The 16,637-nt window shown below is 43.0% G+C and overlaps 1 protein-coding gene across 1 annotated transcript in view; it reads left to right on the forward strand.

The window, feature by feature from the left end:
* The window catches only part of LOC139459872 (serine/threonine-protein kinase TNNI3K-like), a 38,811-nt gene that overhangs the window by 10,577 nt on the left and 11,597 nt on the right, over positions 1–16,637 (forward strand). The window contains exons 10-21 of the mRNA XM_071241583.1: positions 449–553; positions 984–1,078; positions 1,596–1,751; positions 2,137–2,280; positions 4,311–4,461; positions 6,642–6,768; positions 7,688–7,755; positions 8,766–8,923; positions 10,067–10,119; positions 10,591–10,723; positions 12,804–12,913; positions 13,965–14,191. Coding sequence (XP_071097684.1) covers positions 449–553; positions 984–1,078; positions 1,596–1,751; positions 2,137–2,280; positions 4,311–4,461; positions 6,642–6,768; positions 7,688–7,755; positions 8,766–8,923; positions 10,067–10,119; positions 10,591–10,723; positions 12,804–12,913; positions 13,965–14,191 — 1,527 coding nt within the window. The remainder of the gene's footprint in view (positions 1–448; positions 554–983; positions 1,079–1,595; positions 1,752–2,136; positions 2,281–4,310; positions 4,462–6,641; positions 6,769–7,687; positions 7,756–8,765; positions 8,924–10,066; positions 10,120–10,590; positions 10,724–12,803; positions 12,914–13,964; positions 14,192–16,637) is intronic.

The raw sequence follows: 16,637 nt of genomic DNA on the forward strand, positions 1-16,637 counted from the left end.
AGTGGAGTCCTACGATTCAGCATGGTTTCTGAGGGCATGATGTGTCCAAAGGGAGATAACTCCATGCATGGCCTACTATATAACAGTTTGACTTTACAGTTCATAGATTTGTTCAATAAGAGAAGGATTGTTGCAAATATAGCTTCCTAATCTACGTAAGCATGGATGTGAGTTACATAATAGAAGCTTTTGTTTAAAAAATGTACTATAATCATTGTTTAAATCTGAGATATTTTTTCTTTCTTGTTGCAATGGTTCCAAATACATTGAAATTGCCATGAAATACATGTGTGTATGTCCTTGGAACTTCTATACTTTGGGTACAGAGGAGAATAAGATGAAATAGCAGGTGAGCTACAGGGGCTGTGGCACTTTCTTACAATAATCATGGCCTGAGGACCAAGTGTATTATATACTTGTCTAAGATGCAAGTGATTGTTTATTTCAGAGCATGTTACAATGCCAAGGTAGAGGTTGCTAAGCAACTGATCAACCTGACAGAGTCTGAGAGTCTGCTGACAGAGAACATCTTCAGTGAGACGCCATTGCACAGGTGAGTGAGCGCCGCGTTGGTCAACAGACCCAGAAATCAAAAGTAATGCATCGTGAATGTTATGTGAATAACAATTATATAATGAGAAATAAGAGTGAGTGAGTTGGGATTAATGCCGCTTTTAACAGTATTCCAGTTATACCGCGGCGTGTCAGTTAAATATGGGAGGAAATCCTGAAGTGATGCAGGTCTCAGACGTTTACCACTTCAGTGAAACCCATGAGCACGGGTATGGTGCTGACAAACCTAGAAACATAACTGGGGTGAACCGGGATTCAAACCCACAATCATAGGTTTCAAGGGATGCAACTCTGCACAGCGAATTGCAGCACCTTAGACGACTGCCCACCCATGCCCCCTGAGAAATAAGAGCAGAAGTATGTGTCATATCCACACTTATATTTCTATATGCATTCCTCTCTGACCCCAGTGCCTGTACAAATGGTCGGAACCTGGAGCTGGTCAAGTTCCTGCTGGAGCAGCCAGTTGTCAACATCAACTACCAGGGCAACGACGGACACACAGGTAACCAGGGCAACATGGTGGTGCCATGGTAACATGGCTCATGGGACAGAGTGAACATTTCACTGGGCGGGGCGAATCTAAAGTTTTTTGCAAAGTAGATGCACGCTATACATGTTATACCCAGTCAATAAGTGAAGATAAACACATTATAGGTTGAAACATAAGGTGTCAGCAAACATGGGGGTGCACACATGCCTGTGTTTCATGATTTACTAAATAGCAAAGGGAGATAACTTTAAAGGATGTCATCATACCTTTGCTGCAGACCAGTAATCAAATATCATCAAAATTTTGGACAATCTTTTCACTGAGCATTTTTGGACAAATTTCAAGATTAAAGAAAAATTGAAATGTGACAACTCCTCTTTCACGATGAACATTTTCCCAAATGTAAGACAGAGTTTCTGAATAAACAGGATCTGGACTAACGAGCTTTCACTGTACTTTTACTGTACTTCTTGTAATTTTGTTGCCTGTATTTGTGCAAGTAATTATGTGCATGTTACCATGGTTACAGCACTGCACAGTGCTTCCTACCACGGCCACATCCGGCTTGTTCAGTTCCTGTTGGAGAGTGGGGCAGACATGAACCTTGTTGCAGCCGTCAGTGACCAAAATGGCGGCAGTGAGAAGAAAGAGGAGCAGACGGCTCTGATGTGGGCCTATGAGAAAGGTGAATTGGATGGCCTCAAGGTCACACGAGCTTGAACAATATTGTTGAACTATGAATTTATACTCCTTTTATAGAATTATTGTAAAAATAATATAAGTTGTCACTGCAAACTGATTGAAATTTTAAATGGGATTGGATCCCAGAAATGTTTTAGACATTTTCTGAATATGAATGTTTTATTTTTTCTCACTCCTAAGAGATGTTCATTCCACATAAAATTTCCAGTCATTCAATACTCAATAACACCACGACATTTCTGGCAACACACCACTAAATCTATGTGTGCCGTCCTACAATTAACTCTTCGGAGGGATTCTGAAGGCACTGTGGCTGTCCACAGGGAGATAACTTTGATTAATGAGCTGTATATTTTCCTGATCTGCAGGTCATGACCAGATTGTGACGCTCATCAAACATCACAAACGACCCCAGGATGAATCGGCCTGTGGTGACTACTCACAGCCTGGGGGGGACGGGTCCTATGTGTCCGTCCCCTCCCCCCTGGGGAAACTCCGAAGCATGACCAGAGGTAGGTGCCACACTACACATTGGGACAGATGCTGTACCACACAGTGTAGACAGGTCTTTGTGTGTCTCCATTATAGTATTGTGTCATTTGATTGTATGGCTGCTCATAGTGTTGTGTCATTTGATTGGATGGCTGCTCATAGTGTTGTGTCATTTGATTGGATGGCTGCTCATAGTGTTGTGGCATTTGATTGGATGGCTGGTCATAGTGTTGTGTCATTTGATTGGATGGCTGGTCATAGTGTTGTGTCATTTGATTGTATGGCTGCTCATAGTGTTGTGTCATTTGATTGGATGGCTGCTCATAGTGTTGTGTCATTTGATTGGATGGCTGCTCATAGTGTTATGTCATTTGATTGGATGGCTGCTCATAGTGTTGTGTCATTTGATTGGATGGCTGGTCATAGTGTTGTGTCATTTGATTGGATGGCTGCTCATAGTGTTGTGTCATTTGATTGGATGGGTGCTCATAGTGTTGTGTCATGTGATTGTATGGCTGCTCATAGTGTTGTGTCATTTGATTGTATGGCTACTCATAGTGTTGTGTCATTTGATTGTATGGCTACTCATAGTGCTGTGTCATTTGATTGGATGGCTACTCATAGTGTTGTGTCATTTGATTGTATGGCTACTCATAGTGTTTTGTCATTTGATTGTATGGCTGCTCATAGTGTTGAGTCATTTGATTGTATGGCTACTCATAGTGTTTTGTCATTTGATTGTATGGCTGCTCATAGTGTTGTTATTTGATTGGATGGCTGCTCATAGTGTTGTGTCATTTGATTGTATGGCTATTCATAGTGTTGTGTCATTTGATTGGATGGCTATTCATAGTATTGTGACATTTGATTGTATGGCTACTCATAGTGCTGTGACATTTGATTGTATGGCTGCTCATAGTGTTGTGTCATTTGATTGTATGGCTGCTCATAGTGTTGTGTCATTTGATTGGATGGCTGCTCATAGTGTTGTGGCATTTGATTGTATGGCTGCTCATAGTGTTGTGTCATTTGATTGGATGGCTGCTCATAGTGTTGTGTCATTTGATTGTATGGCTTCTCATAGTGTTGTGACATTTGATTGTATGGCTACTCATAGTGTTGTGTCATTTGATTGTATGGCTACTCATAGTGTTGTGTCATTTGATTGGATGGCTGGTCATAGTGTTGTGTCATTTGATTGGATGGCTGGTCATAGTGTTGTGTCATTTGATTGGATGGCTACTCATATTGTTGTGTCATTTGATTAGATGGCTGGTCATAGTGTTGTGTCATTTGATTGGATGGCTGGTCATAGTGTTGTGTCATTTGATTGGATGGCTACTCATACTGTTGTGTCATTTGATTGGAGGGCTATTCAAAGTGCTGTGACATTTGATTGGATGGCTATTCATAGTGTTGTGTCATTTGATTGTATGGCTTCTCATAGTGCTGTGACATTTGATTGGATGGCTTCTCATAGTGCTTTGACATTTGATTGTATGGCTACTCATAGTGCTGTGTCATTTGATAGTATGGCTACTCATTGTGTTGTGGCATTTGATTGTATGGCTACTCATAGTGTTGTGTCATTTGTTTGTATGGCTACTCAAAGTGCAGTGACATTTGATTGGATGGCTATTCATAGTGTTGTGTCTTTTGATTGTATAGCTACTCATAGTGTTGTGTCATTTGATTGTATGGCTACTCTTAGTGTTGTGTCATTTGATTGTATGGCTACTCATATGAGTAGCCATACAATCAAAAGACACAACATTATGAGTAGCCATACAATGACATGTGACATTTGATTGTATGGCTACTCATAGTGCTGTGACATTTCATTGGACATTTATTCATTGCACTGCTATTTGAATCGGGCTGCAAGGAAAGCTATGGGAGGTGAATGTGTTCAGTGCCTTTATCATCATAGAATGGGGAGGTAAGTAAGTAAGAGTGAGTGAGTGAGTAGGGTAAACCGCCCCATGTAAGTAAGAAGTGTTCAAGGCTGAATGTCCCTCCTAATGACTGTTTCCCCTGCTGTGTGTGACAGAGAAGATTGATGTGCTGCAGCTGCGAGCCACCCTTCCCTCCCGGTTCCATCTGCAGATCACAGACATCGAGTTCCAGGAAACCATCGGCAGTGGCTCCTTCGGGAAGGTCTACAAGGGAAAGTGCAAGGGAAAGACAGTCGCCATTAAAAGGTACAGTCAATGCTAACCCCAATTTGTTCAAGAGGAAATGGTAATTTTTTTATAAATGGAAGATTTCATGTGGCATTTTTATTTTTCGTGCTGAACACACTAACTGTATAAATTACTGACTGCCATTTTCGTTTGTCTCTGATTTGGTTTGCCTTTATCACAGACTTGCATGTTAATCTAAATTTCCAAATACTTGCACCTTTGATGTTATAATTAGCAGGGGCAGTGGGGTAGCCTCGTGGTTAAAGCGTTCGCTCATCACACAGAAGACCCGGGTGTGATTCCCACATGGGTACAATGTGTGAAGTCCATTTCTGGTGTCCTCTGCCGTGATATTGCTGGAATATTGCTAAAAGCAGCGTAAAACCATACTCACTCACTATAATAAGCACTTGTACAAATGACTAAAATAACTCTACTGATAATTGAAGACGTAGGTTTACTGTGTTTACAAATAAATTGAAAATTCCCGGCCAACCTTCAACTTACTTCATCAATCCGGACTCAAGCCTCGCCAATGTTACAGTATATTGCACATATTTTCACTTGTTAAATAACTGTGATAATATCCACTGGAATTCAATTCAATTTAGAGTGAGTGAGTGAGTGAGTTTGGTTTAAAGCCGCTTTTAACAGTATTCCAGTTATATCACGCCGTGTCAGCTTAATGTGGGAGGAAAGCCCCAAGTGATGCAGGTCTCAGACGTTTACCACTTCAGTGAAACCCACGAGCACGGGTATGGTGCTGACAAACCTAGAAACAATTGGGATTCGAACCCACAATCATAGGTTTCTGGCGTGTCCAAGGGACGCAACGCTGCACAGCGAATCGCAGTGCCTTAGACGACTGGGCCACCCGTGCCCCCGATTCAATTTAGAAATCATGCTTGTTCCAGTCACCATTATGGGATTGTTAGTTCCCCTTGATGGCTCCTCACAGTGATATCTGTACTGATACTAACATCTGGCGAAGGTAGCATGCACTGCAAGTGACCTTGACAGTGTAAGGAAGAAGGTCAAGGTTGTTCAGATGGTAAAGGAGAAACTTACAGCCCTCTCAGTATGTTAGGAGACTATACTTGTCGTAAAAGGCGACTAACGGGATCGGGTGGTCAGGCTCGCTGACTTGGTTGATGCATGGCATCGATCCCAATTGCGTGGATCGATGCTCATGATATCAATCACTGGATTGTCTGGTCCGGACTCGATTATTTACAGACCGCCGTCATATAGCTGGAATATTGTTGAGTGCGGCGTTAAACAACCAACCAACTCAATATGTTCTTCCCTGTCAGGGTTTACAAGTAATCACTAGGAAAAGTGGTTTGTCCAACTTATAAAGTGACTCAGATAATAAGAAAACATTGAGGTACCTTATGTGAAACAGTAGTGTGTGTCGCGTTATAAAAGTAATTTGATCCAAGCATGCGAGAGAAAAAACATGTACAGCTTGGACCAACTGGATTCATGACATGTAAAATTGAACAACTTCTCATCACCTCCCCAGTAGGAAGACAGTGGGTTACAGAAGTAAACACGATATGTGAGGTTCCAGGTTCGATTCCTGTCATCCAAAATGAAAACTTTCATTTCTTGTTTCGATTTTAGAACATTGGACGTTTGAAACACCAGTTACAATATTTTAAGTATAAAAGTGTTGAACACACAATGCCATTTAGAAAGTGGTCAAATGTAACAAATGTTATAACACTTGCTTTGTAAAGTACAGATTCTCGTTCATCTCGTCCCATCCGGGATTCGAACCCACTCTGCCAGAGTAAGACACCTAATCGCCAGCACACAAAGTCAGCGATCTAACCCACTGAGCCACCGAGGCTTCCCTTAAAAAATGAAAGTCCGACAATCTGTACTTTACAAAGAAAGTGTTATCCCAAATATAACATTTGTTATAAAAGTGTTAGTAGCTCCTCATAGGAGTGTTCACAATGATTTTACCCTTATAGGAGGGTTTACAATCAATTGTGAGCTCTCATGTGAGGTTTTACAATCATTATAAACCAAACTGCAAGGGATTACATTTAAACTGGGAATTCAACCATGTAAAAAACAACTCACAGGGTTACACAAACACGTCAGAGGTTTATAAGTGAAAGGCATCCCTGTATGAGACAGTGAACCGCATATATCCTTGTGTCGCTCATGATGGTCTTTGGTTCCAGATACAGGGCGAATTCCTTCGGTGCCAAGTCCGACGTGGACATGTTTTGTCGAGAGGTTGCCATCTTAGCCAAGTTGAAGAGCTCTTATGTCATCAACTTCGTCGGAGCTTGTTTGGATGACCCTAGTGTAAGTAGATTCAGTGACATTGATACCATACTGTCTTTTAGGCGTCTGATATGTTATGAATCCCCAGGTCTGTCACATGTCTTCAAGGAAATAGTAAGACACTCGCTCTTTCTTAAATTAAATAAAAATAAAAATATTTATTGTTCACACAAAGGAAGGGAGGGTTTAAAACAATCCAATCAGAATGATCTCAGTAACACATTCTGTTATTTCTGAAAGTGTCATTGTTTTCCTTTGGTGATAGAATATATTTTTGTCTGGCCATTAAAATGTTGTGTTTGTCTTACAATTTAATTTGAATTGATAAGAAAATTTATAGGCTGTTGAAAAAAAATATTTTCCTTTAGAATATGTTCATTGGTGGGGATGTGATTAAATAGAATAAATAAATTGCAAGTGATTCTGATTCTTTTTCTTGCATTTGATTGGCTGACAAAGCAACATAATCAGTTTGAAAATATATTTAATTTATGAGAATTCACTTCAATATGTTTTTGCATTTATGAAGTAATTGATGTAAAAAGCAGTCTGGACCAGACAATCCAGTGATTGATATCATGAGCTTTGATCCACACAATTTGGATAGGATGCATCAACCAGGTCAGCAAGTCTGACCACTCGATCCCTTTAGTCGCTTCTTACAACAAGCATAGTCGCCTTTTACGGCAAGCATGTGTTGCTGAAGACCTATTCTAAACCGGATCTTTACGAGTTAACTCTTCAATGCACATTTACAAACGTTTTATGTTTTTACTTCCATGAACAAAAAAAAAATTGAAATGTTTTTTTTGTTTGCTTTGACTTTTCTTATTAAACTCATCCAAGTTAGTGCAGTGGTTAAGAAAATATGTAGTACATATACCCTATGTTCTAGAAGTTGAATTGGTCTTGATTCATATTTTAAATGTTTGATTTCCAGCAATTTGCCATCGTGACTCAGTACGTGTCTGGTGGCTCCCTCTTTAGCCTGCTTCATGAACAAAAGAGGTGAGTCCCGTACAAAACACAAACTTACGTGTGAATTATCTGAACTTTCATCTTGTCAGTGTGCACAGTAGGCATTAATGTTGATGACATCATGTGACAACAGGTTAGTCCATAACGTGATTCATGGAATTACTGAAACACTGGTGTGTGGATTGATGTACCGCATTCGACGTAATAAGCACCCCGCTCTAATAAGCGCCCACGGCGATATTTGCTAATATATTGGCCAGTGAACAATTCCAAATAGCACCCCTTCCGATTGATCAATGTACACAAGACTTATCTATTCGCGTATTATAATACGCACTCGTGTGCTATCATGGCTATATGCACCCTTAATTATGGGCAATTAAATTCTGGAAAAATATATCTGTTGTATATAAACATTTCAGGCTGTCAGCATAAACCACGAAATTTATCTTTCAATTCTGTTTTTTTTCCACCAAAATAATATTCTAATAAGAGCCCCCTATTTCTAATTTTGAGAGCACCCTGGGCGCTTGTTACGTCAAATACGGTAGTGTGAATTTGGATGTACAAATAGACCCATTCTGACAATGACAATATAATGTTAGATGTCCTCAGAAACCAGTTTGAAAGCGCACATGGGTCTTACTATTAGTTTGAAAATGTAATCATTGCCTTGAAGAGAGCTCAAAAAGTGCCTCAGATATAGTGGCTCTAGTTTCGTATGAACCGTGGACCAGGTAATTCATGTCATTGGTTTGTCTGGTCAAGGATGCCATCATATTGTTTGAATATTGCTGTGTACAATAATAAACAGCAAAGAAGACACAATTTATGGATAACAACTTCTTTATTTACTGTAAAGGCGACGTTTCGGCATATATCCTTTTTCCAGTGTCAAGCAAGGCTGAATCAAGGGTATAAGGATCTGTACCAAAACGTCGCCTTTACAGTACTTTGTCATTCGTCAACTTCTAAGTAATGCGTTTCAAACAATTCATTCGCTAAAAAGCAAACAATAATTAGAGGAGGTTTAATTTCAGGTTGATAGACATCCAATCCAAACTGACGATAGTTATCGACGTAGCGAAAGGCATGGAGTACCTCCACAATCTCCCTCAGCCAATCATCCATCGGGACCTCAACAGCCACAACATCCTGTTGGACGAGAACGGACATGCCTTGGTCGCCGACTTTGGAGGTTGGTGTCAGAAAATGGCAGACAATGATTTTATCGTGTTTAGTCTAGTGGGGTGTATGGGATTTTCTAGCTGAATGGGCCAGTACACCACATGTGACTGAATGTTCAGTTCATAAAGTCCCATACACCCTACTTGTGACACATGTAATGAGTTTGTGATTGCATGTTCACAAGTACAGACTTATTTTCAGTTAAATATGTGTGTGATAATATCTGCCATATGGCCGCCAGTTTGTTCGGTTGAGTAACTAAAAATCCCAAATTGTGAACAGGGTCAGGCAATGACATCATTACAAACACTATGCTGTGCAGCTTATATGGGTTTTTACAGGAGGGGAGGTGAAACGGGGTTTAACGCCGCGTCCAAGATTATTGCACTTATATAGCGACGTGCATGTACGTGTTAGTGTTTGTGTGGCTGCTTGTACTGGTTTGGACTGATGCCGATTTATAGTGCTAGCTCACTGAAATACCATGCCACAGTTTAACATCAATACCCCACTCAGACACAGTAGAGCCGACCAGTCCTTGTTTTAGCCCCTTAATGCCGAACGCCAGACAGGGTAACAACAAGTACCATCTTTTAACGTCTATTGGTATGACGCGTTTGGGGATCGAACCTCGGACCTTCCGCTCTCCGGGCGGACGCTTTACCACTAGACCATGGAGGCGGTCTGGCTTTTACAGGAAGGCGGATAGACAAAAAGATAGCTGGGTTGATGAAAAGTAGTACCAGGCCTGACTGACTATTTACTTTGTGTTAAACTACCAAACTGGATTTCTGTTGACCTGGGCAATATTTAACTGCAGTGTTATCAAAATTAGTAAAGTATTGCAAATTGAGATTGCAACCATAGCTGTTAAATTTGAAGGATTTTTCTAACAAAATATAACTATTGTATGAATTGGCAACCAAATTAATCGATAACTCTTGTTTTACTGGAGTGAGTGAGTATGGTTTTACGCTGCTTTTAGCAATATTCCAGCAATATCACGGCGGGGGACACCAGAAATGGGCTTCACAAATTGCACCATGTTGGGAATCGAACCCGGGTCTTCTGTGTGACGAGCGAACGCTTTAACCACTAGGCTACCCAACCGCCCAGTTTTACTGGACATAAGTTGTGCTCACTTTGTTCCCAGAGTCCAGATTCCTGAGATCGACAGAAGAGGACAACATGACGAAACAGCCAGGGGTAGGAACAGTCTTCATACACCTGTACTCAGGGAGCTTTGGTCAAGCCTTGGGGTTTTAATCGTTTGGTTTACAGATCATTTGTTTTACTCCTGTTGGGCCAGAGGTCAAAATAAATATATAATACAGAAAGTTGTGAATCAGGAGGAAATTAAAAGGAAAAGAAATAAAGTAAAGGGGTTGTCTGACCTACTTTGAACTTGTGAAAACTTTGAATGAAGAACAAAAGACATTACTAAAGGTTTTGATAGTATGAAATAAACATTCACACACTCTCTATGAGTGTGTGAATGTTTCCATCAAATCGTTAAAAGTTTTATATATTTCTATTATGATACAACAAAGCCAATCCCAAACTGACTTTTAGAAAATATTAAAAAGTTAATCCTACCAACCTTACGAGTTACTCAGGTAAAGGTTCAAGATTACTCAGTACTCGAAACGCGATTGATACTAAATTACTTCATGTCAGAATCTGCGTTGGATGGCGCCGGAGATCTTCACTCAGTGCACCAAGTACAGCATCAAGGCAGATGTCTTCAGTTTCTCCCTGTGTCTCTGGGAGCTGCTGGCCGGGGAACTGCCCTTCGCCCACCTGAAGCCAGGTACACTCTACCCCTGCCCTTCGCCCACCTGAAGCCAGGTACACTCTACCCCTGCCCTTAGCCCACCTCAAACCAGGTACACTCTACTCCTGTCCCCCTGAAGCCAGGTACACTCTACCCCTGCACTTCACCCACCTGAAGCCAGGTACACTCTACCCCTGCCCTTCACCCACCTGAAGCCAGGTACACTCTACCCCTGCCTACCTGAAGCCAGGTACACTCTACCCCTGCCTACCTGAAGCCAGGTACACTCTACCCCTGCCTACCTGAAGCCAGGTACACTCTACCCCTGCCCACCTGAAGCCAGGTACACTCTACCCCTGCCTACCTGGAGCCAGGTACACTCTACCCCTGCACTTCACCCACCTGAAGCCAGGTACACTCTACCCCTGCCCTTCACCCACCTGAAGCCAGGTACACTCTACCCCTGCCTACCTGAAGCCAGGTACACTCTACCCCTGCCTACTTGAAGCCAGGTACACTCTACCCCTGCCTACCTGAAGCCAGGTACACTCTACCCCTGCCCACCTGAAGCCAGGTACGCTCTACCCCTGCCCACCTCAAGCCAGGTACACTCTTCCCCTGCCCACCTGAAGCCAGGTACACTCTACCCCTGCCCTTCACCCACCTGAAGCCAGGTACACTCTACCCCTGCCCACCTGAAGCCAGGTACACTCTACCCCTGCCTACCTGGAGCCAGGTACACTCTACCCCTGCCCACCTGAAGCCAGGTACACTCTACCCCTGCCCTTCACCCACCTGAAGCCAGGTACACTCTACCCCTGCCTACCTGAAGCCAGGTACACTCTACCCCTGCCTACTTGAAGCCAGGTACACTCTACCCCTGCCTACCTGAAGCCAGGTACACTCTACCCCTGCCCACCTGAAGCCAGGTACGCTCTACCCCTGCCCACCTCAAGCCAGGTACACTCTTCCCCTGCCCACCTGAAGCCAGGTACACTCTACCCCTGCCCTTCACCCACCTGAAGCCAGGTACACTCTACCCCTGCCCACCTGAAGCCAGGTACACTCTACCCCTGCCTACCTGGAGCCAGGTACACTCTACCCCTGCCCACCTGAAGCCAGGTACACTCTACCCCTGCCCACCTGAAGCCAGGTACACTCTACCCCTGACACCCTGAAGCCAGGTACACTCTTCCCCTGCCCACCTCAAGCCAGGTACACTCTACCCCTGCCCTTCATCCACCTGAAGCCAGGTACACTCTACCCCTGCCCCCCTCAAGCCAGGTACACTCTACCCCTGCCCCCCTGAAGCCAGGTACACTCTACCCCTGCCCACCTCAAGCCAGGTACACTCTACCCCTGACCATCATCCACCTGAAGCCAGGTACACTCCGCCCCTGCCCCCCTGAAGCCAGGTACACTCCGCCCCTGCCCCCCTGAAGCCAGGTACACCCTACCCCTGCCCTTCATCCACCTCAAGCCAGGTACACTCCGCCCCTGCCCCCCTGAAGCCAGGTACACTCTGCCCCTGCCCACCTCAAGCCAGGTACACTCTACCCCTGCCCACCTCAAGCCAGGTACACTCTACCCCTGCCCCCCTGAAGCCAGGTACACTCTACCCCTGCCCATCATCCACCTGAAGCCAGGTACACTCCGCCCCTGCCCCCCTGAAGCCAGGTACACTCCGCCCCTGCCCCCCTGAAGCCAGGTACACTCTACCCCTGCCCCCCTGAAGCCAGTGACAAGAAGTTAGTAACGGTCAGTCTGAGAACGAAGTTAATGAGTGACAAGAAGTTAGTAATGGTCAGTCTGAGAACTGAGATTCATTGTCACTTTTTAATGTGCTTGTACAGAGGCTTGATGTTTTCACAGTGCAACAATGTTAAGATATGTGGTACATATAAAGCAGAAGAGGTGATATATCTGTTAGCTCCCACAGCCATCACTACATCTCAATATGGGGTCCTGGGACCCGTTCCAAACAGTGATTTTAACGCTACGATAGTCGTATGTCTATGTTGACTTTGCTACGATTGCATGGTGGAACAAACCCCTGGACATGTTCAATCGTTTGTTTCCTGATTGTCATTGCGTCTGTCACGTCCACTTGTTCCAGCGGCTGCAGCGGCAGAGATGGCGTACCACAACACCCGTCCTCCGATTGCCATCACCTTCCCGAAGCCCATCGTGGCCATCCTGCAGCGGGGCTGGCATGCTAATGCTGATGTAGGTATTGGTGGGAGACAGTTCACTTGTTTTTATTCTTTGTTTGTTCTTGTTTAACACAGCACTCAGCAAAATTGCAGCAATATGTGAGCGATCTGTAAATAAGCAAGTCTTGATTCTGGGTTCTAATAGGTCCAGCAATCATGCTTGTCATGGTTGGTCAGGTTTGGTGTAGTGTTGGCAGTAAGCGCCTGCCCACAGACCCATGGCAAGGAGATCTTGTATTGGGCCCGTAGTTTCAAATTTGTCCTTTTGTCCTGAAGTAAATTTATGTGTATCACAAAAAGCTGGGTTTTTTTAAATGAGGGCCTGAAGAGTTAGGTCAGTGTGTGGGTCCTGATGGCAGTCTGGCAATATTTTTTTTTATTTCAAACCGTGGTTGGGTGACTGGGTTGATAGTGTGCCATTATTCCCCGATGGCGTGGATGGCTACTTATATTAATCACTGGTTTGTCTGGTCCAGATTATTTACAGGCATCCATTACCTTCTGGAATATTGCTGACAGCAGCATTAAACAACATACAACAGTAGTATTATCATTTGCTTCCCATCTAATGGGGGTCACAGGTGACCTAGTTGTATAGGGTGCCCCAATTTGCTTTGCAGAGTTGCATCCCTTGATCATGCCAGAAGCGTTTCAGATCCTGATTTGCCCCGATTATGTTTCTAGGTTTGTCAGCACCATACTTGGCTCATGTGCTTCACCAAACTGGTAAATGTATAAGACCTGCATCACTTCAGGCTTTCCTCCCACATTGAGATGACATGCTGTGGTATAACTGGAATACTGTTAAAAGTCACTGTATCTAATGTATGACTATGCATTTATTCAAGGTTAGTACTTCTCATAGGCAAATACTTATTTATTTTGGTTAACCCAACATTTACTCAGGTAAGCCAACGTTTACTCAGGTAACCCAATGTTTATTCAGGTTCCCAAACTTTTACTCATGAACCCAACGTCTACTTAGGTAAGCCAATGTTTACTCAGGTAGCCCAACGTCTACTCAGGTAAGCCAACGTCTATTCAGGATGTATGTTCTGTCACAGGAGAGACCCGAGTTCCGTGAATTCCTGCCCGTCATGGAGGAGTGTAAACAGTCGCAGGCAGTTGCCATGCTTAGCAATGCAGATTCCGGGGCCACAGTATCCTTTCCCACTTCGTTGCCAATGGTAACAGACACAGACTCCGACCAGGAAGGTCGTTCGACCCCTCCACTCACGGGACACGTGTCGGCCATGAGGAGCCACTGGGAGCAGGAGGCATCACGCAACAGGTAGTGCCAGACAGATCACAATGTCCATGTTAAAAATCAAGACTTTTCAAGGTTGACATTAAAGATCAAGGCTTTTCAAGGTTGACATTAAAAATCAAGGCTTTTAAAGGTTGACATTAAAAATCAAGGCTTTTCAAGGTTGACATTAAAAATCAAGGCTTTTCAAGGTTGACATTAAAATTGTAGGCCTAAAACTTATCACCAAAATTCCTTGAAAAGCCTTGAATCTTGTTATTAAGAGTATCAAAATTCATCACACTTAATATATATTATTTGTTTTTGTGAAAATAATCTAGGATTAGTGTGGTGAACGTTTCTGTTTTTCTGTTTGATATTTCCAATATTTCGGTTCAGGTTTTATGATCCTAGTAGTCTTTCTGTATTAGATGTGGGGTAGGTCAGTGTTCCGTCAGTACCAGGCACAGTGTGTCTTGACCCGTGCTGTAAAAGGCGACTATGCTTGTCGTAAGAGGTGACACACAGGTTGGGTGGTCAGACTCGCTGACTTGGTTGATGTATGTCATCCTATCCCAGTTGCGTGGATCGATATTCATGATGTAAATCTGGATTGTCTGGTCTAGACTTGATTATTTACAGACCACTATCATGTAGCTGTAATATAGCTCAGTGTGGCATTAAACAACATTCAAACAAACAAACAAACAAACAAAACAATGTATCTCTGTATCTGTGCAAGCTCCTGTGGTGAGTCGCACTCAACAATATTCCAACTGTTTGGCAGCGTCGGTAAATAATCAAATCTAGACCAGACAATCCAGTTATTAACATCATGATCATCGATCTACGCAATTAGGGTATGATTAGATGCATCAACCAAGTCAGCAAACTTGACCACCTGACCCTGTTAGTCGCCTCTTACAACAAGCATAGTTGCCTCTTATGACAAGCAGAGTTGTTTTTTACAACAAGCATGGATGGGTTGCTGAAGACCAATTCTAACCTTGACCTTCACGGGTATAGGTTTAGACTAGCTCCCCAGTTAGAATTGGTCCCCAGAAGCCCATGCTTGTCGTAAGAGACGACCAAATAGATCAAGTGGTCAGGCTCGCTGACTTGGTTGAATGCAGTGGCCCTCATTATCAATGGATCAGTGTGCTCTCAGATTTCATTCTCAGCTCTCAGCTGGGAGTCATCTTCCCAAGAGAGTTAACTGACTTTAAAAGTCCAGTTTCCACCCTTGCCGAACTAGGCTGGAATTCCTGGGCTCGATTGAGTCATGTCCCTTCTATGCCTCGCCTATGGACCAATTGGATTCCACCTCTCGTGTCACTTGCATTTGTTTCAAACAAAATGGCGGCGCCAAGACAAGGCGATCTGATCGACAATCAAGATCTATATTGTGATAAAATGGGTCTTTCATCGCGAAGTGCATCAAATCATGTGAGCACCTTGATTAAAAACTTGAAAAGATTAGGAAAATATCTGTTGACAACGAGTTGGCGGTGCACATGCTTTGCAAATCCTGCAATCGACCGAAATCTGCATGACAGTTTATGAACCGGATTTCGATTTCGGTTCGCAATTTTGATTGGACTATGCATAGACTCGTTAGTCCAGCCAAAATGTAACTCCATAATACCTGCCTGGTTCGTCAAGGTTGGAAACTGGACTTTTATAGTCAGTTAACTCCCTTGCCTCGGGGCGATGGCTGGGAGTATACAAAGTAAAGTTGAAGTTATGTGGTAATTAAGTGTACCCAGAACAACAGAATAATACTGATACCCTTCTTTTCAATCATATAGTAAATGGTATATTTTTTACTTATCCTGCATTACTCCTTAATGCATTCACTGCTTACTTACGACAACTAGAAGGACAGCCTGCGAAGGTCCTGGGTGAAGAAATAAAGTTGTTGTTCTCAAGTCCCAATCAGTGGCCTTCCGTCGCTGTCCTGTGACCTTGATGACACCTAAGGTCATCTTCACATCACTGCTTGTCGCAGCACAGCTAGGACGTGTCCAAGCGGAGCTCTCCTTTTGGATTAATTTTATACCTTCAGTTTGTCTACAATCTTAAAAATTGATCTGCGATGGGTGATGTATTCTTTTCATATTACTTTCACCATGTTGTGTAGTTTTATGTGAATTAATTAGGCGTGTAAAGACTCTTGTCTTTTTTCCCGCCAAAATATTGTTGTTCGCCGCCATTTTGAATTGTGTTACAATCGTTTGCCTGCCAAGGTAGTCATATTGTTTACAATTCTTAGCTACGTATGTATAACATATTCTTATGTTCTTAAATACTACTAGCTTTGGCGTAACAGTGAGTTGCGTATACTCAAATTATTGTATACTTTTTCAACTCGTTAAAAATATGGTTGCCGAATCTACGGCATTCTTCCAGTCCCGCTTTATCAACAATTCTTTTATTGCGTACCTATGTTTATGCAATTAAATAGGTTTTTGTTGGTCTTTTTGGTTTACAC

This window comes from Haliotis cracherodii, unplaced genomic scaffold (assembly GCF_022045235.1).
Source record: "Haliotis cracherodii isolate W230 unplaced genomic scaffold, xgHalCrac1.p SCAF_13, whole genome shotgun sequence".
Taxonomy (NCBI): Eukaryota; Metazoa; Mollusca; class Gastropoda; order Lepetellida; family Haliotidae; genus Haliotis; species Haliotis cracherodii.